General features: G+C 40.4%; 2 protein-coding genes and 1 pseudogene across 2 annotated transcripts; 1 reads left to right on the top strand and 2 right to left on the bottom strand.

Annotated features, from left to right (window-relative positions):
• Positions 1-6,363: 6,363 nt before the first annotated feature.
• Positions 6,364-8,568, bottom strand: LOC110522524 (4-galactosyl-N-acetylglucosaminide 3-alpha-L-fucosyltransferase 9-like). The gene is made up of 2 exons (XM_021600971.2): positions 8,415-8,568; positions 6,364-7,866 (listed from the first exon to the last, which is right to left on the bottom strand). Exon 2 carries the CDS (start codon positions 7,857-7,859, stop codon positions 6,747-6,749), a length of 1,113 nt encoding a protein of 370 aa, XP_021456646.2. The 5' UTR covers positions 7,860-7,866; positions 8,415-8,568; the 3' UTR covers positions 6,364-6,746.
• A 2,925-nt stretch (positions 8,569-11,493) lies between these two features.
• Positions 11,494-13,521, top strand: LOC110522525 (annotated as a pseudogene).
• A 3,780-nt stretch (positions 13,522-17,301) lies between these two features.
• Positions 17,302-20,606, bottom strand: LOC110522523 (4-galactosyl-N-acetylglucosaminide 3-alpha-L-fucosyltransferase 9). Its single transcript, XM_021600970.2, has 2 exons — positions 20,496-20,606; positions 17,302-19,919 (listed from the first exon to the last, which is right to left on the bottom strand). The coding sequence occupies exon 2, from the start codon at positions 19,910-19,912 to the stop codon at positions 18,800-18,802; it is 1,113 nt and encodes a 370-aa protein (XP_021456645.1). The 5' UTR covers positions 19,913-19,919; positions 20,496-20,606; the 3' UTR covers positions 17,302-18,799.
• Between the last annotated feature and the right edge of the window lie 787 nt (positions 20,607-21,393).

The following is a 21,393-nucleotide window of genomic DNA, read 5'->3' as shown; positions in this document are numbered from 1 at the left end:
ACAGGTTACCATAACCTTTACCTGTATCTAGTTGTTTTTTGAAAGATCCTGGTTCTACATAGCTATCTATCATAGCGCACTGCACTTTATTATGGGCGACAGTTTTGGTATTCATCATTGCATTATCTACCAGAAAGTTGGATGGCCCTCTGATGTCACGTACTGTAGGTTGATACATTGCTATGTTTTCATTTATAAAGCATTTTTACAAAAAGTCCCACTCTACCTAACATCATTACTAAACTTTAGACACACAAGTTACCACACCCGGTCTCGGGGATGGCTAACTTTGAAAATGATTTTGGTAAAATCAGAATTTAGTTCTTGCACTGTATTTGTGGAACGATCTTCAAAATGTTCTCAAATGTAATGTCCTGGCCCCGCTAGTGTAATTCAGAAAGCTGAATGAGGACCTCATTACCATGAATGTGTGTTTGTTTTTTTATGACCGTGTTTTTCTTTCTGCTTGCATTATACATGTATATTTTGATGTGTGTATTTTCTGTCATTTATGTCATTCAGGGCTCATCTGTAAAATAGACCTTGTTCTCAGTTTGACTCCCTGATCAAATAAAGGTAAATAATAATAATAATAAACATATAGTGTTGTATATGTTTTCCTTTTCTTTCTTTTTTGTGCAGCTTTTCGGCTGTAGTGCTCTGTTTCTGAGAGTATGGGTTCCATATACTAACACCTCATTTTTTTTTATCTGTACATGTGTTTTGTTCTAGTAGAAATACATCTATAATATGTTCTGTTCTATCTACCATTTCTAATTCTATTTGATAGTATGACATCTAGTTGCCCTTTTGACTACTTTAGTTAACCACAGTAGTTATCTGTGGCTCACTGTGTGGCCGTATCTGTCCCACTATTGTTTGTGGAGACATGCATTCTGTGAATAGTAGATATGTTTTGATATATCCCTGTGAATAGTAGATTTTTTGAATGTTATTATTTTACCTTTATTTAACTAGGCAAGTCAGTTAAGAACAAATTCTTATTTTCAATGACGGCCTAGGAACAGTGGGTTATAATTGCCTTGTTCAGGGGCAGAACGGCAGATTTTTACCTTGTCAGCTCTGGGATTCGATCTTCCAACGCTCTAACCACTAGGCTACCTGCCGCCCCTGTCATTCCCATCACGTCATTAAACATCCATTTTAGTTGAAAATGAAATATCATACAATTGATTTATAATGGATTTCTTATACATTTGTACATTGAATATTATTTAAAGTGATTTTTAAGGTTTTCCTAATATTAATAATTCAACACGACGCCTGAATGTATAAACTTGCCTTGGTGTCAGCTGAAAACATGTATCTATCATGAAAAATAAGATATTTCCACACAACCTTTTAGTGAGATTAAGATAACAACCATGTGATTTCCATATCTAAAACAAATAAATGTATGTAAATTATACATAACATACTAATTTACCTCAAAAATATGGGTTGTGATGGAAATGACAAGGTGTGGTGAAAATTACATCTAAGTAAAAAAAAAAATGTTGAATGAGTTTCCTGTAAACAATAGATATTATATTCATTCTCTTTTAGCCAGGTAAATACTGATCGTCTTTTCTTATTATCTGCTAAGCCAATACAATTATAACTGGCTATACTTATTTCACCACTTACCAGAATGAGACACAGGTTTCAATGCTATTTATCAAAATATATGTTTGTAAACGTACCATTAAAAAGTAACATGATGATTGAGTGTCTATATAGCTGTACCATGATATTTGCAATGCTACTAAGTAAACCTCCAATTGGTCCCCCCTATTCCACCCTCTAAAAGCCCTCCTCATCCCCAGTTGGGTTGTCATCCCAATGCCCGGCAGACCATCCCCGACCCCCCGGATCCCATAGCCTCGGAGAGACCGGGACCCATCCTCCTCTGAATGTCCGTGTGTGACCCCCTCCCCATGGGTTACTGCAGCAAGTGTTGCCAGCACTGCCACTGCCTGAGTGGAGGCTAGGTACAAGGTCATCAAGGTTCTCATCCAATCAAAGATGGCGTAGCAGTCAGACGTCTTTGCCTTTGTCCCTTGTATATATCTTTTCACATCTTTTTCTTCGCATATCTTTGTAAAATATTTTCCTAAACTTCAACTTAAAAATACTCTCCTGCAACCCACCTCACCAATGTGGCGTGGATCTGCGTTTTTCTAAAGTATTTCTATTTACTTCGGATCTGGAATCCCTCAACTGAAGTTAGCCAGTGTCGTGGAAATTTCCTCTATTTACAAAATCATTGGAGCAAACCACAACACAAGTCAGAGTTAGTTATCAAAGTCCATCTTTAATTATATGAGCTCTACCACAACCCTGTGACTCTCAGATCAATTCAGTGTCTATCAATTAATTCTCTGAGAGCCCCTTCTACATTGCAACTGAGATCCTTTAATAGCAAAAAACACACAGTCAGACAGCATAGACATAATAAATCGTTCAGCTTTGTCTCCTTACTCAAACCCAGAACCATAAACCAATCCTCCATATCAACAGGCATATATCAAATTGTCATTTAGATACAACTAATTCTAAATACAACCAATCCTGGACAAGCTCACGGGGAGCATAGAATGATTCCAGACACTGCCATCCTCCTCTCCCCGATGGGAAAAGTAGGGAGGGACTGGCACACAGACACAGTGGAGCAAAAGATATGTTTACACATGATGACACCTTGACCTCTCCCCTCTCTGCGGCCCATGCAACTTAGTCTTGACATAGAACAGATAACTGCCAATGGCCACCACTATAGTACAACAAAATACATTCTTATGAGAAATAACTCATAAGCATATGATGAATGTAAAACATCTTACCTATGTTACCAACCAATTCTGATTATTCCCCAACACCAGCTAACTACCTACCAGCGATCAGTTAGCAAACCATTGCTAGCGGTCATCAGCTAACCTTTAGCTCGGAAAGCTCTCGCCAGTTCGAACAACGTGACTCATACCAGAGCATAATGGACCTATTTCTCTCCATATCCCTGAATTCCTACAGCAAACTCTAAACATTTTCATCTGGATCTTCGCAACTAGCTAACCGCAATCCCGGGTGACCACTCCTGGCTAGCGTTTCCATCCCGGAGCAAGCACCAATTAGCCTGAAGCTAGCCCGGCCAGGGCCCCTGTGCTACCACCGAAGCCCACTCCTGGGCTACAATATCCGGACCCCTTCTACTGCCGGTACGGGGCACAGACCCCCGCCGATCCTCTGCGACTGGAATGCCAACATAATCTGCCCGAGGATTCCAACAGGCCCCTCAGGCGCAACGCCCGCTGAAGGCCCATTCTGTTAACCTGCTAGGCCTGCTAGCTATCTAGAGCTACCTGGAACCCTACTAATTCCACGACTGGTCTATCGACATCACCACATGAAGAGGAAAAAACAGACTTACCCCCCATCGCGATGTCCCAAAGGCTAACTTGCTATCCACGGTCTGCTAACTGCTAGCTTGCCTGCCTCGGTCTGCTAACTGCTAGCCCCTGCTAACTGCTTGCTTGCTAACCCGGTCTGCTAACTGCTAGCTTGCTAGCCCCGGCCTACTAACTGTTAGCTTGTTAGCATCAGCCTGCTAACTGTCTGAATCGCCGTGTCCCCAGTCAGCCCAACCACTCACTGGACCCATATGTTCACTTGGCTACGCATGCCTCTCTGTAATATCAATATGCCTTGTCCATTACTGTCCTGGTTAGTGATTACTGTCTTATTTCACTGTAGAGCCTCTAGCCCTGCTCAATATGCATTAACCAACCATGTTGTTCCACCTCCTACATATGCGATGACATCACCTGGCTGAAACGTCTCTAGAGACTATATCTCTTTCATCGTTACTCAATGACTAGGTTTACCTCCAATGTACTCACATCTTACCTTACCTTTGTCTGTACACTATACCTTGAATCTATGCTATCGTGCCCAGAAACCTGCTTCTTTTACTCTCTGTTCACGAATGTGCTAGACGGCCAGTTCATGTAGCATTTATCCGTACCCTTATCCTACTTCTCCTCTGTTCTTCTGGTGATGTAGAGGTTAATCCAGGTCCTGCAGTGCCTAGCTCCACTCCCACTCCCAGGCGCTCTCATTTGTTGACTTCTTTAACTGTAAAAGCCTTGGTTTCATGCATGTTAACATTAGAAGCCTACTTCCTATGTTTGTTTTGTCTTAGCCGTGTCTGAATCCTGGCTTAGGGAAAACCACCAAAAACCCGGAAATCTCCATCGCTAACTATAGCATTTTCCGGCAAGATAGAACTGCCAAAAGGGGGCGGTGTTGCAATCTACTGCAAAAATAGCCTGCAGAGTTCTGTATTACTATCCAAGTCTGTACCCAAACAATTTGAGCTTCTACTTCTAAAAATGCACCTTTCCAGAAACAAGTCTCTCACTGTTGCCGCTTGCTATAGACCTCCCTCTGCCCCCAGCTGTGCCCTCGATACCATATGTGAATTGATTGCCCCCATCTTCTGAGCTTGTGCTACTAGGTGACCTAAACTGGGACATGCTTAACACCCTGGCCATCCTACAAGCTAAGCTTGATGCCCTCAATCTCACACAATTTATCAATGAACCTACCAGGTACAACTCCAAATCCGTAAACACGGGCATCCTCATAGATGTCATCCTAACTAACTCGCCCTCCAAATACACCTCTGCTGTTTTCAATTAAGATCTCAGCGATCACTGCCTCATTGCCTGCATCCGGAATGGGTCTAGGACCAAACGACCACCCCTCATTACTGTCAAACGCTCCCTAATACACTTCTGTGAGCAAGCCTTTCTAATCGACCTGGCTGGGGTAACTTGGAAGGATATTGACCTCATCCCGTCAGTAGATGAAGCCTGGCTATTCATTAAAAATGCCTTCCTCACCATCTTAAATAAGCATTCCACGTTCAAAAAAATGCAGAATTAAGAACAGATATAGCCCTTGGTTCACTCCAGACCTGACTGCCCTCGACCAGCACAAAAACATGCTGTGGCGGACTGCAATAGCATCAAATAGTCCCCGCGATATGCAACTGTTCAGGGAAGTCAGGAACCAATACACTCAGTCAGTCAGGAAAGCAAAGGCCAGCTTCTTCAGGAGAAATTTGCATCCTGTAGCTCTAACTCCAAAAAGTTCTGGGACACTGTAAAGTCCATGGAGAACAAGAGCACCTCCTCCCAGCTGCCCACTGCACTGATCCATGATTATCGAAAACTTCAACAAGCATTTCTCAATGGCTGGCCATGCCTTCCTCCTGGCTTCCTCCAGCTACTCGCCCAAGCCTCTACAGCTTCTCCTTTACCCAAATCCAGATAGCAGATGTTCTGAAAGAGCTGCAAAACCTGGACACATACAAATAAACTGGGCTTGACAATCTGGACCCTTTATTTCTGAAACTATCCACCGCCACCATAGGTCACCATAGCAGCACCCACTCGTAGCACGCGCTCCAGCAGGTATATCTCACTGGTCACCCCCAAAGCCAATTCCCCCTTTGGTCGCCTTTCCTTGCAGTTCTCTGCTGCCAATGACTGGAACGAACTGCAAAAATCACTGAATCTTGAGACTCATATGTCCTTCACTTGCTTTAAGCACCAGCTGCCAGAGCAGCTCACAGATCACTGCACCCGTACATAGCCCATCTGTAAACAGCCCATCTATCTACCTCATTCCCATACTGTATTTATTTATTTGTCTTGCTCCTTTGCACCCCAGTATCTCTACTTGCACATTCACCTTCTGCACATCCACCATTCCAGTGTTTAATTGCTATATTGTAATTACTTTGCCACCATGGCCTATTTATTGCCTTAACTCCCTTATCTTACCTCATTTGCACTAACTGTATATATACTTTTTGTTTTCTTTTTTTCTACTGTATTACTGTCAATCACCGTATTCTTATCGGCAGACTCAATAGCCTTGGTTTTTCTGACGACTGCCTCGCCTGGTTCACCAACAAGACAATGATCCAAAACATAAAGCAAAATCTACAATGGAATGGTTCAAAAATAAATATATCCAGGTGTTAGAATGGCCAAGTCAAAGTCCAGACCTGAATCCAATCGAGAATCTGTGGAAAGACCTGAAAACTGCTGTTCACAAATGCTCTCCATCCAACCTCACTGAGCTTGAGCTGTTTTGCAAGGAGGAATGGGAAAAAAGTTTGCTGCACTGAAAGTAAAGGGGCTGAATAATTTTGCACGCCCAATTTTTCAGTTTTTGATTTGTTAAAAAAGTTTGAAATATCCAATAAATGTCGTTCCACTTCATGATTGTGTCCCACTTGTTGTTGATTCTTCACAAAAAAATACAGTTTTATACCTTTATGTTTGAAGCCTGAAATGTGGCAAAAGGTTGCAAAGTTCAAGGGGGCCGAATACTTTCGCAAGGCACTGTAGTTTGGTTTTAAAGTAGATTTGTTTAAGACTACCAAGAATAGCTGTCTGATCAGCTGATTTAGCCAACTGTAGTAAAAGGTCAAGTGCAATGGGTTCCTTAAAGGTTTTGAATAATGACAGCACATTTGGGTTTATTCTGCTTCCAAAGTGTTTAATAAAAAATAAAATAGAATCTTCCCCAAAACTTTGAATGCCCATCCTTTGAAATGATACACATATTTTGAATCAAAATATCCCCAAATTCGAGTACACTTTTAAAATTGTATTCCGTTTATGTAGCTAAGCTAAAATTATATTTTCTGTGCTTACAAAATGGTGGCTAAACACTCATCCAAAGTACCATTCATAAAGGTTGTGGACAACATTGTAATATCCTTTGTCTCTGGCCATGTGTTCACAGGCTAAACAAACAGGTTGAATGAACTCTTCCTGCATTGTCAGGAGGTGGGGTTTGGCATTAAGGTACCTCCTCCAAGTGAAGTAACTTATATACATCTCATCATTCTTGTCCAATTGGAGGAGGAATTCAGCCAGCGCCTTTGCATTAGTAAAGTCATTTACATGAATGAAAGAACCAGCTGGGATAAACTGTTCATAGTTCTCTCTGGGTGGGCCCATGACTACTGGTATGGTTCCTGCTACAAGTGGTCCGTTCACCTTTTCTGTGATGTAGTCTCTGTGGATGGAATTCTCAAATGCAAGGTAGAATTTACAGCTAGCAAGGGTTGAGTAATACTCCTCATACTTCAAACGACTCCCTGTAAAAGCAGAACCATAAGCATGTATCTTGATGTGTTTGACCAACTCTTGATAGTACTTTGCTCTGGTTCCTGTCCCAGTTGCAGGATTGTTGTTGCTCACAATCCAACAAACCAATTTATCCTTCTTGGGCAGCAAAAACTCACTGTCCTTTTCAGTCTTCACGGTTGTCAATTCATTTCGCACTGTGATGTCAGCATCTCGTCTATAGCTCAAAGTGAGGTTAAATAGATTTTCCAGACCTGGTATTCTGGCGGTATTTGTTGGTGATTCCACATGAAACCAGATCCATTTCTGAAAATGTGGACGAGGAGACTGAGGCAGGTTCTTCAGGTCCCAGCTGATGTCTCTGTGAAAAACAACCACTCCCTCTGCTTTGTCATAAAGGGATCTGTCATCTGTCAGAACACAGCTATCGATGTTGAAATGGGTTTTGCAGATTTCAAAATTCCATCTCACACCCAGTGGCCAGAACCAGAGCAACACAAACGGCTTTTCCACAGGCTTTTTGGTAGGTGAGGAAACATCTCCCTTTGCCAAAAATGGCAAATCATCTAATCGAGATGAACATGCAGTAGATGTTGGTTGAAAGTAAACAAAAAATAGTACCACTGAACACAAAACCCCAAGAGCAGCTATCAGAGTTAGATGATGTGTTCGGTTGGAAGTTGTTGATGACATGTTTGTCCTGTAAGAAAGAAACACACCTACATTTTAGACATTATAAGTATATAAAAAAAGAACAATGTGAAAATTGACTATGACATCAGAATGAGTTTCTATATTATACAACAGGTGGTTCTAATCCTTAATGCTGATTGGTTCAAACCGCATTTCAGCCGGTGTCTATTCCAAAAGTTACCACCGGCTAAATCTATGAAGTTAAAATGCCTATTTTCTCTCTTCCATCTGACTCAAATTCACTCATAATCAGTGTATGGTGAGTCATGCAGTTTTTCTGAAGGTTTCCATCAGTTTTTACTGCACAAACACAGAATAATGACAGTCATTAAGAATAGGAAATCGTAAAGGCTATTATTAGCAGTGCTAGCATGTTCAGTGTACTCAAGTTAGTAAACATTATCCTGAGGACAGGTTAGACTGCATAAAGGTGTATGGCTGCATTCTCCTAAACAACGCTAAACATTTAAACAGAGCATGTTAAGTTTATAGAACATCTTTAAATCAAGATCAGGTTTGAGAAAGTTTTGAGAAAGAAAATTAACCATTCCTTACCATTTAGAGGCCTCTTGTTAGTGTTAGGGTTTGCCATCCATGTAAATCCATGCACTAGATTTCAACCAGACTAGTGACGAGGTGTGGCACAACTGTCATCATGCCTTTTCATGGGAAATGCAAAAGAACCTGCCTGACAACTAGAGGTTGATCCTTTCAGAGCTTTACATGTTTTGCAAAGGGGACCTGGGTTATAGCAATTAGGTGTTACCATGTAGCCTTGCCAACTCGAAGCTGTGGAACAAATAGTATGTTAAGGGGAGAAGGGAGGAAGAAGGGGGAAAGAATGTTGAAAGAAAAGAAGGAAAACATTTGAGAGAAAGTAATAAAAAGGGAAAGGTTAAGGGTTCTTCTTCATAATGTGTTTATTATTCATTATTTATTACAATAAGTTGAAAAGCAACGAAAACGTCATTTCTTTCCTGTATTTGAACCGGAAGATTGAACCCGAAGGTACCCTGTTCAAATCCTGCCTCTGCCAGATATAACATATCTTAACACCTATAGTTTCTAAAAATGTTATTATGCTTCACATAGGTGAATGTAAGATAACCTAAGATAATATAATGATTATGGTGACATAATCATAAGATATAAGTGTTGTTCTAATGTGGTTTGTTTCTTACTGGACTATATTCTCATTACAATACTCCGTGGCAGAACACTGACAATCCTTTCTTGCAGGAAATCACACACAGAACGAGCAGTATGGCTGGTGGCATTGTCATATGCTGGAAGGTCATGTCAGGATGAGCCTGCAGGAAGGGTACCACATGAGGGAGGAGAATGTCTTCCCTGTAACGCACAGTGTTGAGATTGCCTGCAAAGACAACAAGCTCAGTCCGATGATGCTGTGACACACCACCCCAGACAATGACGGACACTCCACCTCCAAATCGATCCTGCTCCAAAGTACAGGCCTCAATGTAACGCTCATTCCTTTGACGATAAACGCAAATCCGACCATCACCCCTGGTGAGACAAAACCGGGACTCGTCAGTGTAGAGCACTTTTTGACAGTCCTGTCTGGTCCAGCGATGATGAGTTTGTGCCCATAGGCGACATTGTTGCCGGTGATGTCTGCCTTACAACAGGCCTTCAAGCCCTCAGCCCAGACTCTCTCAGACTATTGCGGACGGTCTGCGCACTGATGGAGGGATTGTGCATTCCTGGTGTAACTCGGGCAGTTGTTGTTGCCATCCTGTACCTGTCCCGCAGGTGTGATATTCAGATGTACCGATCCTGTGCAGGTGTTTTTACATGGTGGTCTGCCACTGCGAGAACGATCAGTTGTCCGTCCTGTCTCCCTGTAGCGCTGACTTAGGCGTCTCACAGTACGAACACTGCAATGTATTGCCCTGGCCACATCTGCAGTCCTCATACCTCCTTGCAACATGCCTAAGGCACGTTCATGCAGATGAGCAGAGGCACTGGGCATCCTTCTTTTGGTGTTTTTCATAGTCAGTAGAAATGCCTCTTTAGTGTCCCAAGCTGTCATAACTGTGACCTTAATTGTCTACCATCTGTAAGCTGTTAGTGTCTTAATGACTGTTCCACAGGTGGATGTTCATTACTTGTTTATGGTTCATTGAACAAGCATGGGAAACAGTGTTTAAACCCTTTACAATGAAGATCTGTGAAGTTATTTGGATTTTTCCGAATTACCTTTGAAAGACAGGGTCCTGAAAAAGGTCCGTTTCTTTTTTTGCTGAGTTTAATTGGATTAACAATGTAATGGGAGTATAGTACAGTAATAAACCAACCTCATTAGAACAACACTTCTATATGTTATGATTTTGCTCCCATAATCGTTATATTGTGTCAGGTGGTCTTACGTTTCACCAATGTGAAAATAACACTTTTGGAAATTATTATTTTTGTTTGTAAATGTTATTTCTGGCCAATGCAGGATTCAAACTGGGGACCTTCGGATCCACTCTTCCGGTTCAAATACAGGAAAAATACAAATACAAAAATGTTTGTTTTTTAACTTGTCATAATAAATAATGAATAATAAACACTTGCATTATGAAGAACCCTCAACTTTTCCCTTTTTATTAGTTCCTCTCTTTTTACATTTGTTCCCCCATCCCCCACACCCCCCCCCCCAACACCATATTGTTCCCCAGCTTTGAGATGGCAAGTCTACATGGTAACACCTAATGCTATTACCCAGGTCCCCCTTGTAAAAGAGGTTTCTAACCTCAAGGGTATTTTACTGGTTGTATAAAGGCTAAATAAAAACATAATGACGATGATTAGGTTCCAGGAAATGTAATGTTCTGAAAGGGTCATCCTCAAGTTGTCAGACAGGTTATTTAGCAGGTGTGCCACACCTTGTCACTAGTCTGGTTGAAATCTAGTGCATGGATGCCAAACCCTAACAAGAGCCCTCTAATGGTAAGGAATGGTTTATTTTCATTCTCAAAACTGATTTCAGTGTTAAGTGTTTAAAACATCTTGATTTAAAGACATTCTGTAAACTAAACATGCTCTGTTCAAAAGTTTAGCATTGTTTAGGAGAATGCAGCCATACACCTTTATGCAGTCTAACCTGTCCTCAGGATAATGTTAACTAACTTGAGGACGTAAGGATTTCGTAAGTAAGCATTTCACTGTAAGGTCTACTACACCTGTTATATTCTGCGCATGTGACTAATACAATTTGATTTGATTTGACACTTTACATGCTAGCACTGCTAATAATACCCTTTACGCTTTCCTATTGTTAATGACTCTCATTATTATGTGTTTGTGTAGGAAAAACTGCATGACTCACCATACACCAGCTCCACAGGTGTAAAGGTATCATGGAAGATTCACATTCTTTCGACCCGGGTTCGTTTCCCGGACGGTGCACAGTTTTGGGATCCCAAGTTGAGCAGCGGTCTAAGGCACTACATCTCAGTGCTAGCGGCGTCACTACAGACCCTGGTTCGATCCCCTGGTTCGACCCTGGGCTGAATCACAACCGGCCGTGATTGGGAGCCCCATAGGGCGGCGCACAATTGGCCAAGCGTCGTCCAGTTGAGGGGAAGATTTGGCCGGGGTAGGCCGTCATTGTAAAATAATTATTTGTTCTTAACCGACTTGCCTAGTTAAATAAAGGTTCAATACAAATACACACTGATTATAGAAGAATTTGAGTCGGATGGAACGGAGTAAATAGGCATTTTTAGCACCGGCTGGAATGCGATTTTAACCAATCAACATTCAGGATTAGAACCTCATGTTGTATAATCAGCACTTAAAGCAACACGTTAAATATTTAAGCTGTTCCTTTTTATATACTTATAACGTCTGAAATGTAGGTGTGTTTCTTTCTTACAGGACAAACATGTCATCAACAACTTCCAACCGAACACATCATCTAACTCTGATAGCTGCTCTTGGGGTTTTGTGTTTACTTTCTACCATCATCTACTGAATGCCCATCTCAATTGGAATTTGCAATTTTTGGCAAAGGGAGATGTTTCGTCATCTACCAAAAAGACAAAAAAAGCCTGTGGAAAAGCTGTTTGTGTTGCTCTGGTTCTGGCCATTAGGTGTGAGATGGAATTTTTAATTCTGGAAAACCCATTTCAACATCGATAGCTGTTTTCTGGCAGAAGGAGTAGTTATTTTTCACCAAGTCACCAGCTGGAACATGAAGAATGTGCCTCAGTCTCTTCGTCCACTTTTTCAGAAATGGATCTGGTCTCCTATGGAATCACCAACAAATACTGCCAGAATACAAGATGAGCTGAATACGAGATGCTGACATCACAGAGCAAAATGAATTAACAACGGTGAAGAATGAAAAGGACAGTGAGTTTGTTTATAGTCCTGCTTTTACAGGGAGTCGTTTGAAGTATGAGGAGTATTACTCAACCCTTGCTAGCTGTAAGTTCTACCTTGCATTTGAGAATTCAATCCACAGAGACTACATCACAGAAAAGGTGAACGGACCACTTGTAGCAGGAACCGTACCAGTAGTCTTGGGCCCACCCAGAGAGAACTATGAACAGTTTATCCCAGCTGGTTCTTTCATTCATGTAAATTACTTTACTAATGCAAAGGAGCTGGCTGACTTCCTCCTCCAATTGGACAAGAATGATGAGATGTATATAAGTTACTTCACCTGGAGGAGGTACCTTAATGCCAAGCCCCACCTCCTGACAATACAGGAAGAGTTTATTCAACCTGTTTGTTTAGCCTGTGAATACATGGCAAGAGACAAATTATATTATAATGTTGTCCACAACCTTTATGAATGGTACTTTGGATGAGTGTTTAGCCAAAATTTTGTAAGAACAGAAAATATAAGTAGACTAATCTACTAATCTACTAATTTTAGCTTATAGCTACGTAATTTTGATGCAAAATATTTTGGTATCAATTCAAGGTATAAGGTTTATTTTTAATTTTTTATTAAACACTTTGTAAGCAGCATACACTGTAAACCCCAATGTGCTGTCATTACTCAAAACTTTTAAGGAACCCATTGCACTTAAATAAAACCTTTTACTGCAGTGGGCTAAATCAGCTGGTCAGAGTTATTCTTGGTAGTCTTAAACAAATCTACTGTGAAACCAAACTATACACCTCACACACATGGTTATGGGCTTATAAAAAAGAAGACACCTGTACCATGTCAAATAGAGTTCAAATGTGTTACATTGAGGTTCTATCCCAATTTTCCATTTTAATTACATCACAGAAGACTAAACTATAACAAAACAGCTTAACGTAGAAACACCTGGTTTGTCTTTTTTTAATAATCTTTATTAATTATGAAAAATATGAATAACATTCCACCCATGAGGTCAAAGACGGTGCTTTTGGTAATTGAATGCAGGAAAGGGCTAATATATTGGAATACAGTTACTTAAAGTTAATTTGTAGTCATTACTCACACCGATAGAGCCACTGTGACCATGTAGGGCAGAGGTGTCAAACTCATTCCAGGGAGGGGGCATAGTGTTTGCTGGTTTTGGGTTTTTCCTTTCGATGAAAACCTAGACACCTAGGTGAGGGGATGAACTCTGGAGCTCTGTAAGAGTGACCATCGGGTTCTTGGTCACCTCCCTGACCAAGGCCCTTCTCCCACGATTGCTCAGTTTGGCTGGGCGGCCATCTCTAGGAAGAGTCTTGGTGGTTCCAAACTTCTTCCATTTAAGAATACTGAAGGCCACTGCGTTCTTGTGGACCTTCAATGCTGCATTTTTTGGTACCCTTCCCCAGATCTGTCCCTCTACACAATCCTGTCTCTGAGCTCTACGGGCAATTCCTTTGACCTCATGGCTTTGTTTTGTGCTGACATGCACTGTCAACTGTGGAACCTTATATAGACAGGTGCGTGCCTTTACAATTCATGTCCAATCAATTGCATTTACCACAGGTGGTCTCCAATCAAGTTGTAGAAACATCTAAAAAATGATTAATGGAAACAGGATGCACCTGAGCTCAATTTTGAGTCTCATAACAACGGGTCTGAATGCTTATGTAAATAAGGTTAATTCATCATTATGAATGTGCAAAAAATTCAACCCTCTAATACTTGTCACATGTCCATGGAACTGACTGACTGGCATTCATTCACTCACCCATTCACACTGTCCCTCACTCACTCACAAGTGTCAAGAGTTCTGAAATATACTACAAGTAAAAGTACTGTTACTTTAATGAAATTGTACTCAAGTAGAAGTAAAATGTTATAATAAAAAAAGTGCAAGTGCTCAGAGAACCTACTCAATTACTGTAACAATAGTACAACTTTGCTTAGGACAATGAAGTCCTTCCTGTTTGGCCCTGTCCGGGGGTATCATCGGATGGGGCAACAGTGTCTCCTGACCCCTCCTGTCTCAGCCTCCAGTATTTATGCTGCAGTAGTTTATGTGTCGGGTGGCTAGGGTCGGTTTGTTATATCTGGAGTACTTCTCCTGTCTTATCCGGTGTCCTGTGTGAATTTAAGTATGCTCTCTCTAATTATCTCTTTCTCTCAGAGGACCTGAGCCCTAGGACCATGCCTCAGGACTACCTGGCATGATGACTCCTTGCTGTCCCCAGTCCACCTGGCCGTGCTGCTGCTCCAGTTTCAACTGTTCTGCCTGCGGCTATGGAATCCTGACCTGTTCACCAGACGTGCTGCCTGTCCCAGACCTGCTGTTTTCAACTCTCTAGAGACAGCAGGAGTGGTAGAGATACTCTTAATGATTGGCTATGAAAAGCCAACTGACATTTACTCCTGAGGTGCTGACTTGCTGCACCCTCGACAACTACTGTGATTATTAATATTTGACCATGCTGGTCATTTATGAACTTTTGAACATCTTGGCCATGTTCTGTTATAATCTCCACCCGACTGGCCACCCCTTATAGCCTGGTTCCTCTCTAGGTTTCTTCCTAGATTTTGGCCTTTCTAGGGAGTTTTTCCTAGCCACCGTGCTTCTACACCTGCATTGCTTGCTGTTTGGGGTTTTAGGCTGGGTTTCTGTACAGCACTTTTAGATATCAGCTGATGTACAAAGGGCTATATAAATACATTTGATTTGATTTGAGTATGCCTGTCTGTCTACACAAAGCTACCAATGTGTGGTTAAGGGCAGTTTTAAAAAATAAAGCCAATGGATGAGGAAGTGGTGTGTGTGTGTGTGTGTGTGTACTGGTATGACTGGAGAAACAACTTCTGATTGGGCAGTCCATCCAGGAAAAGGTTCTCTGTCAGTGGTCCTTTACTGAACTCTTTCATATATTTAAGTGCAAGACAAAAAAAACATTCCACCTCGTGGCAGACAAACAACATTTGTATACAATAAAAGACAAAACAAAACACTAACTATTGACAATAGCACAAATAACAGAAATAGTGATATAGTTAGTTTGGGTCCTTTACAGCACTGCCCATATGCACTGAGTGTACAAAACATTAGGAAAACTTGCTCTTTTCTTGACTGACCAGCTGAACACCATGATCCCTTATTGATGTCACTTATTGATGTCAGCCAGTGTAGGGGAGGAGTCAAGGATACATTTTTAAGCCTTGAAACAACTGAGACACAGATTGTGTATGTGTGCCATTCAGAGGTTGAATGAACAAGACTAAATATTTAAGTGGCTTTGAATGGGTATAGTAGTAGCTGCAAGACGCCCCGGTTTGAGTGTGTCATGAACTGCAACGCTTCTGGGTTTCTCACACTCAACAGTTTCCTGTGTATATCAAGAATGGTCCACCACCAGAAGAACATCCAGCCAACTTGACACAACTGTGGGAGGCATTGGAGTCAACATGGGCCAGCATCCCTGTGGAATGCTTTTGACACCTTGTAGAGTCCATGACCGGACAAATTGAGGCTGTTCTGAGGCCAAAAGAGGGTGCAGCGCAGTATTAGGAAGGTGTTCCTAATGTTTGGTACACTCGGTGTAACTGGGCAGTAGTCCAGGTGTGATAAAACTAGGTGCTGTAGGACTTATTTGGTTGATTGTAAGGTCAAGAAAGAAGAGCAGCGCTTTATCACAGACAGACCTCTCCCCATCTTAGTAACCATTGTATCAATATGTTTTGATCATGTCAGTTTACAATCTAGGGTTACAGTTTAGTCTCCTCAATTGTCACATTATTCAGTATACGATTTAAATGAGGTTTATTGTTGAGCAAATTATTTGTTCCAAATACAATGCCTTTAGTTTTTTTATATATTTTTTAGCTTATTACTAGCCCCCCATTCTAAAGCTGAATGATGCTCTGTTAAGGGTCGCAGTTACTTCATTTGCTGTGGTGGCTGATGTGTATAACATTGAGTATAACATCAGCGTACATACAGTGCATTTGGAAAGTATTCAGAACACTTGACTTTTCACACATTTTGTTACGTTACAGCCTTATTCTAAAAATGATCAAAAAAATCTATTTACTCAGCAATCTACACACAATGCTCCATAATGAAGCAAAAACTGATTTTAGGACATTTTTGCAAATGTAATAAAAACAGAAATACCTTATTTACATAAGTATTCAGACCCTTCACTATGAGACTCGAAATTTAGCCCAGGTGCATCCTGATTCCAATGATCATCCTTGAGATGTTTCTACAACTGGATTGGAGTCCACCTAGGGACATGATTTGGAAAGGCACACGTCTATATAAGGTCTTAAAGTTGAAAGCTCATGTCAGAGCAAAAACAAAGCCATGAGGACGAAGGAATTGTAATTATATTAATCCATTCTACTGCTGAGATCATATATGTTAGCAAACAGTTCACCAAAACAGACAAGAAAATGCAGCCAGATGCTTCATAATATTTATGTGGTATATGTAAACGTAAATGTATTTGCTGATTAAGTCAAATACAATTTCAGGTGATAAATGTGAATTTAATATGCTCAACTAAATTACCACTTGTAAGGGTAGTGGAGAACATTACCAGGGACAAAATCCCTTGTCTCTTTTTGCTATGTGTTAAAGAGAGTGAAATGCGTACATCCCATAATATAAAACGTTTCCAAGATGCTGGATCCGGGAGGAAGACATAGATTAAATCAAATGTATTTATAAAGCCCTTTTTAAAATCAGTAGATGTCACAAAGTGTTGTACAGAAACCCTGCCTAAAACCCCAAACAGCCTAAAACGCCAAACAGCAAGCAATGCAGATGTAGAAGCAGATTCAGTGCTTTACTTGGGCAGGAGCTCACCAGAGCGGAGTACCAGCACCTCAAATGTTCTGCTGCTAGAGCTTCTGTTCCTCTTATAGAATATTAGCTCAAAAGTATTCTGGAGCTAATGCACCTAAATATAAAAGTACCGGCAACCAAAATGAGTCCAAGTCAAGCACTGTATATATTATAAATCCACACACTGGTACAGTATACTGTAAACCCCAAGGCATTTTGAACTCAAATACTCAGTCAATGAAAAGTCATTTATTTATTAAAATGTTTATGAAGCACAAACTCAAAACTAAAACAAGTGTTTTTGCATGTACGTTGAGTGATTGATGGACACATTTATGCTACACATAAAAAACATGCATTTTTCTAAATGAATCCTTAGATTTTTTGCACTCATTACGGAAATGGGTGTTCCAATTTCCATGGTTAATAGATATCCTAACTCTGTCTGGATTCCAATAGGAGTTATACGTCACTTTGCAAGCCAGCATAATGTGACTTGCAGGTGGGGTTGCAAAATGATGGTAAATTTCCCAGGTTTTTCAGGAATCCCAGTTGGAAGAATCCAGGAAATTCTTCAACCAGGATTTTTTGAAAATGTGGTAAAGATACTGGAATTTCACGAGGCCTCAAATAAGTCCTTACTGGATATGTAATGTTTTGTCATTAAGTGTTGAACTATAAAGACAACATTTGCCTAGGAACTCACTCAGTGAAGGCCACCCACACAACTAAAAATGAGTGAATTCAACAACCAGTACAGTAACTCTGCAATTCATTCAAAGACTAGGCACACTGGGAAATTATATTGGAGGCATTATTCAAATGTCATACAAACGGCAATAAAATTATACAACTCAAATCTGGACCCTCTACAACACGTGTCAAACTAATTCCATGGAGGGCAGAGTATCTGTGGGTTTCCGCTCCACCCTTGCACTTGATTGATGAATTAAGGTCACTAATTAGTAAGGAACTCCTCTCACCTGGGTGTCTAGGTCGTCATTGAAAGGAAAACCCCAAAACGTGGACTTCCCTGGAATGAGTTTGACACCCCTGCCCTATAGGGTCAGTGTGAGTAATGACTACAAAATCACTTTAAGTAATTGTATCCAGACATAGCAACCCTTTCCTGCAATCAATTACCAAAAGCGCCGTCGTTGACCTCATGGGTGGAATGTTATAATTTTTCATAAATAATAAATATATATTTTTTTTTTAACAGACTAAAATCTGGTGTTTCTATATCAAACCGTTTTGTTATAGTTCGGTCTTCTGTGATGTATATAAAATGTAATATTGACATTCAAAGTGAAAATGTAATACATTTGAACTCTATATCTGACATGGTAAAGGTTTCTAATTTTTTTAAGCCTATAACCATGTGTGGGAGGTGTATACTTTGGTTTCACAGTAGATTTGTTAAGGACCACGAAGAATAACTCTGACCAGCTGATTTAGCCCACTGCAGTAAAAGGTTTTATTTAAGTGCAATGGGTTCCTTAAAAGTTTTGAGTAATGACAGCACATTAGGGTTTACAGTGTATGTTGCTTCCAAAGCGTTTAATTATTTATTTATTTTAATCTTCCCCAAAACCTTGAATGCACATCCTTTAAATTGATAAAGATTTTGAATCAAAATATCTCCAAATCCAAAGACACTTTTAAAATTGTATTCCGTTTATGTAGCTAAGGTAAAATGTTATTTTCTGTGCTTACAAAATGATGGCTAAACCCTCATCCAAAGTACCATTCATAAAGGTTGTGGACAGCATTGTAATATCCTTTGTCTCTTGCCATGTATTCACAGGCTAAACAAACAGGTTGAATGAACTCTTCCTGTATTGTCAGGAGGTGGGGTTTGGCATTAAGGTACCTCCTCCAAGTGAAGTAACTTATATACATCTCATCATTCTTGTCCAATTGGAGGAGGAAGTCAGCCAGCGCCTTTGCATTAGTAAAGTCATTTACATGAATGAAAGAACCAGCTGGGATAAACTGTTCATAGTTCTCTCTGGGTGGGCCCATGACTACTGGTATGGTTCCTGCTACAAGTGGTCCGTTCACCTTTTCTGTGATGTAGTCTCTGTGGATTGAATTCTCAAATGAAAGGTAGAATTTACAGCTAGCAAGGGTTGAGTAATACTCCTCATACTTCAAACGACTCCCTGTAAAAGCAGAACCATAAACATGTATCTTGATGTGTTTGACCAACTCTTGATAATACTTTGCTCTGGTTCCTGTCCCAGTTGAAGGATTGTTGTTGCTCACAATCCAACAAACCAATTTATCCTTCCTGGGCAGCAAAAACTCACTGTCCTTTTCATTCTTCACGGTTGTCAATTCATTTCGCACTGTGATGTCAGCATCTCGTCTATAGCTCAAAGTGAGGTTAAATAGATTTTCCAGACCTGGTATTCTGGCGGTATTTGTTGGTGATTCCACATGAAACCAGATCCATTTCTGAAAATGTGGACGAGGAGACTGAGGCAGGTTCTTCAGGTCCCAGCTGATGCCTTTGTGAAAAACAACCACTCCCTCTGCTTTGTCATAAAGGGATCTGTCATCTGTCAGAACACAGCTATCGATGTTGAAGTGGGTTTTGCAGATTTCAAAATTCCATCTCACACCCAGTGGCCAGAACCAGAGCAACACAAACGGCTTTTCCACAGGCTTTTTGGTAGGTGAGGAAACATCTCCCTTTGCCAAAAATGGCAAATCATCTAATCGAGATGGACATACAGTAGATGTTGGTTGAAAGTAAACAAAAAATAGTACCACTGAACACAAAACCCCAAGAGCAGCTATCAGAGTTAGATGATGTGTTCGGTTGGAAGTTGTTGATGACATGTTTGTCCTGTAAGAAAGAAACACACCTACATTTTAGACGTTATAAGTGTATATAAAAAGAAACAATGTGAAAATTGACTATGACATCAGAATGAGTTTCTATATTATACAACAGGTGGTTCTAATCCTTAATGCTGATTGGTTCAAACCGCATTTCAGCCGGTGTCTATTCCAAAAGTTACCACCGGCTAAATCTATGAAGTTAAAATGCCTATTTTCTCTCTTCCATCTGACTCAAATTCACTCATAATCAGTGTATGGTGAGTCATGCTGTTTTTCTGAAGGTTTCCATCAGTTTTTACTGCACAAACACAGAATAATGACAGTCATTAAGAATAGGAAATATTATAATATTATATATATTTATATTATATATTATATATTATTAGCAGTGCTAGCATGTTCAGTGTACTCAAGTTAGTAAACATTATCCTGAGGACAGGTTAGACTGCATTAAGGTGTATGGCTGCATTCTCCTAAACAACGCTAAACATTTAAACAGAGCATGTTAAGTTTATAGAACATCTTTAAATCAAGATCAGGTTTGAGAAAGTTTTGAGAAAGAAAATGAACCATTCCTTACCATTTAGAGGCCTCTTGTTAGTGTTAGGGTTTGCCATCCATGTATTTCCATGCACTAGATTTCGACCAGACTTGTGACGAGGTGTGTCACAACTGTCATCATGCCTTTTCATGGGAAATGCAAAAGAACCTGCCTGACAACTAGAGGTTGATCCTTTCAGAGCTTTACATTTCATGGAACCTAATCATCCTCATAACACATTTTTTTATGAAACCTTCACACAACCAGGAAAATACCCTTGAGGTTTAAAACCTGTTTTGCAAGGGGGACCTGGGTTATAGCAATTAGGTGTAGCCTTGCCAACTCGAAGCTGGGGAACGAATAGTATGTTAAGGGGAGAAGGGAGGAAGAAGGGGGAAAAGAATGTTGAAAGAAAAGAAGGAAAACATTTGAGAGAAAGTAATAAAAAGGGAAAGGTTAAGGGTTCTTCTTCATAATGTGTTTATTATTCATTATTTATTACCATAAGTTGAAAAGCAACGAAAACGTCATTTCTTTCCTGTATTTGAACCGGAAGATTGAACCCGAAGGTACCCTGTTCAAATCCCGCCTCTGCCAGAATTAACATTTCTTAACTATAGTTTCCAAAAGTGTTATTATTTCGCATTGGTGAATTTAAGATAACCTAAGTTAATAGAATGATTATGGGGGCATAATTTTTCAAGCAGAAATTTGCTTCCTGCAACACAAACTCAAAAAAGTTCTGGGATACTGTAAAGTCCATGGAGAATAAGAACACCTCCTCCCAGCTGCCCACTGCACTGAAGATAGGAAACACTGTCACCACTGATAAATCCACCATAATTGAGAATTTCAATAAGCATTTCTCTACGGCTGGCCATGGTTTCCACCTGGCTACTCCTACCCCGGTCAACAGCACTGCACCCCCCACAGCAAC

The sequence above is a fragment of the Oncorhynchus mykiss genome, chromosome 4, assembly GCF_013265735.2.
Source record: "Oncorhynchus mykiss isolate Arlee chromosome 4, USDA_OmykA_1.1, whole genome shotgun sequence".
In the NCBI taxonomy this organism is placed as follows: Eukaryota; Metazoa; Chordata; class Actinopteri; order Salmoniformes; family Salmonidae; genus Oncorhynchus; species Oncorhynchus mykiss.
This window is presented reverse-complemented; position numbering and strand designations above follow the sequence as displayed.

Excerpts from the sequence above, each read along its gene's own strand:
- LOC110522524 (XM_021600971.2), bottom strand. The coding sequence starts at position 7,859 with ATGTCATCAACAACTTCCAACCGAACACATCATCTAACTCTGATAGCT.
- LOC110522523 (XM_021600970.2), bottom strand. The coding sequence starts at position 19,912 with ATGTCATCAACAACTTCCAACCGAACACATCATCTAACTCTGATAGCT.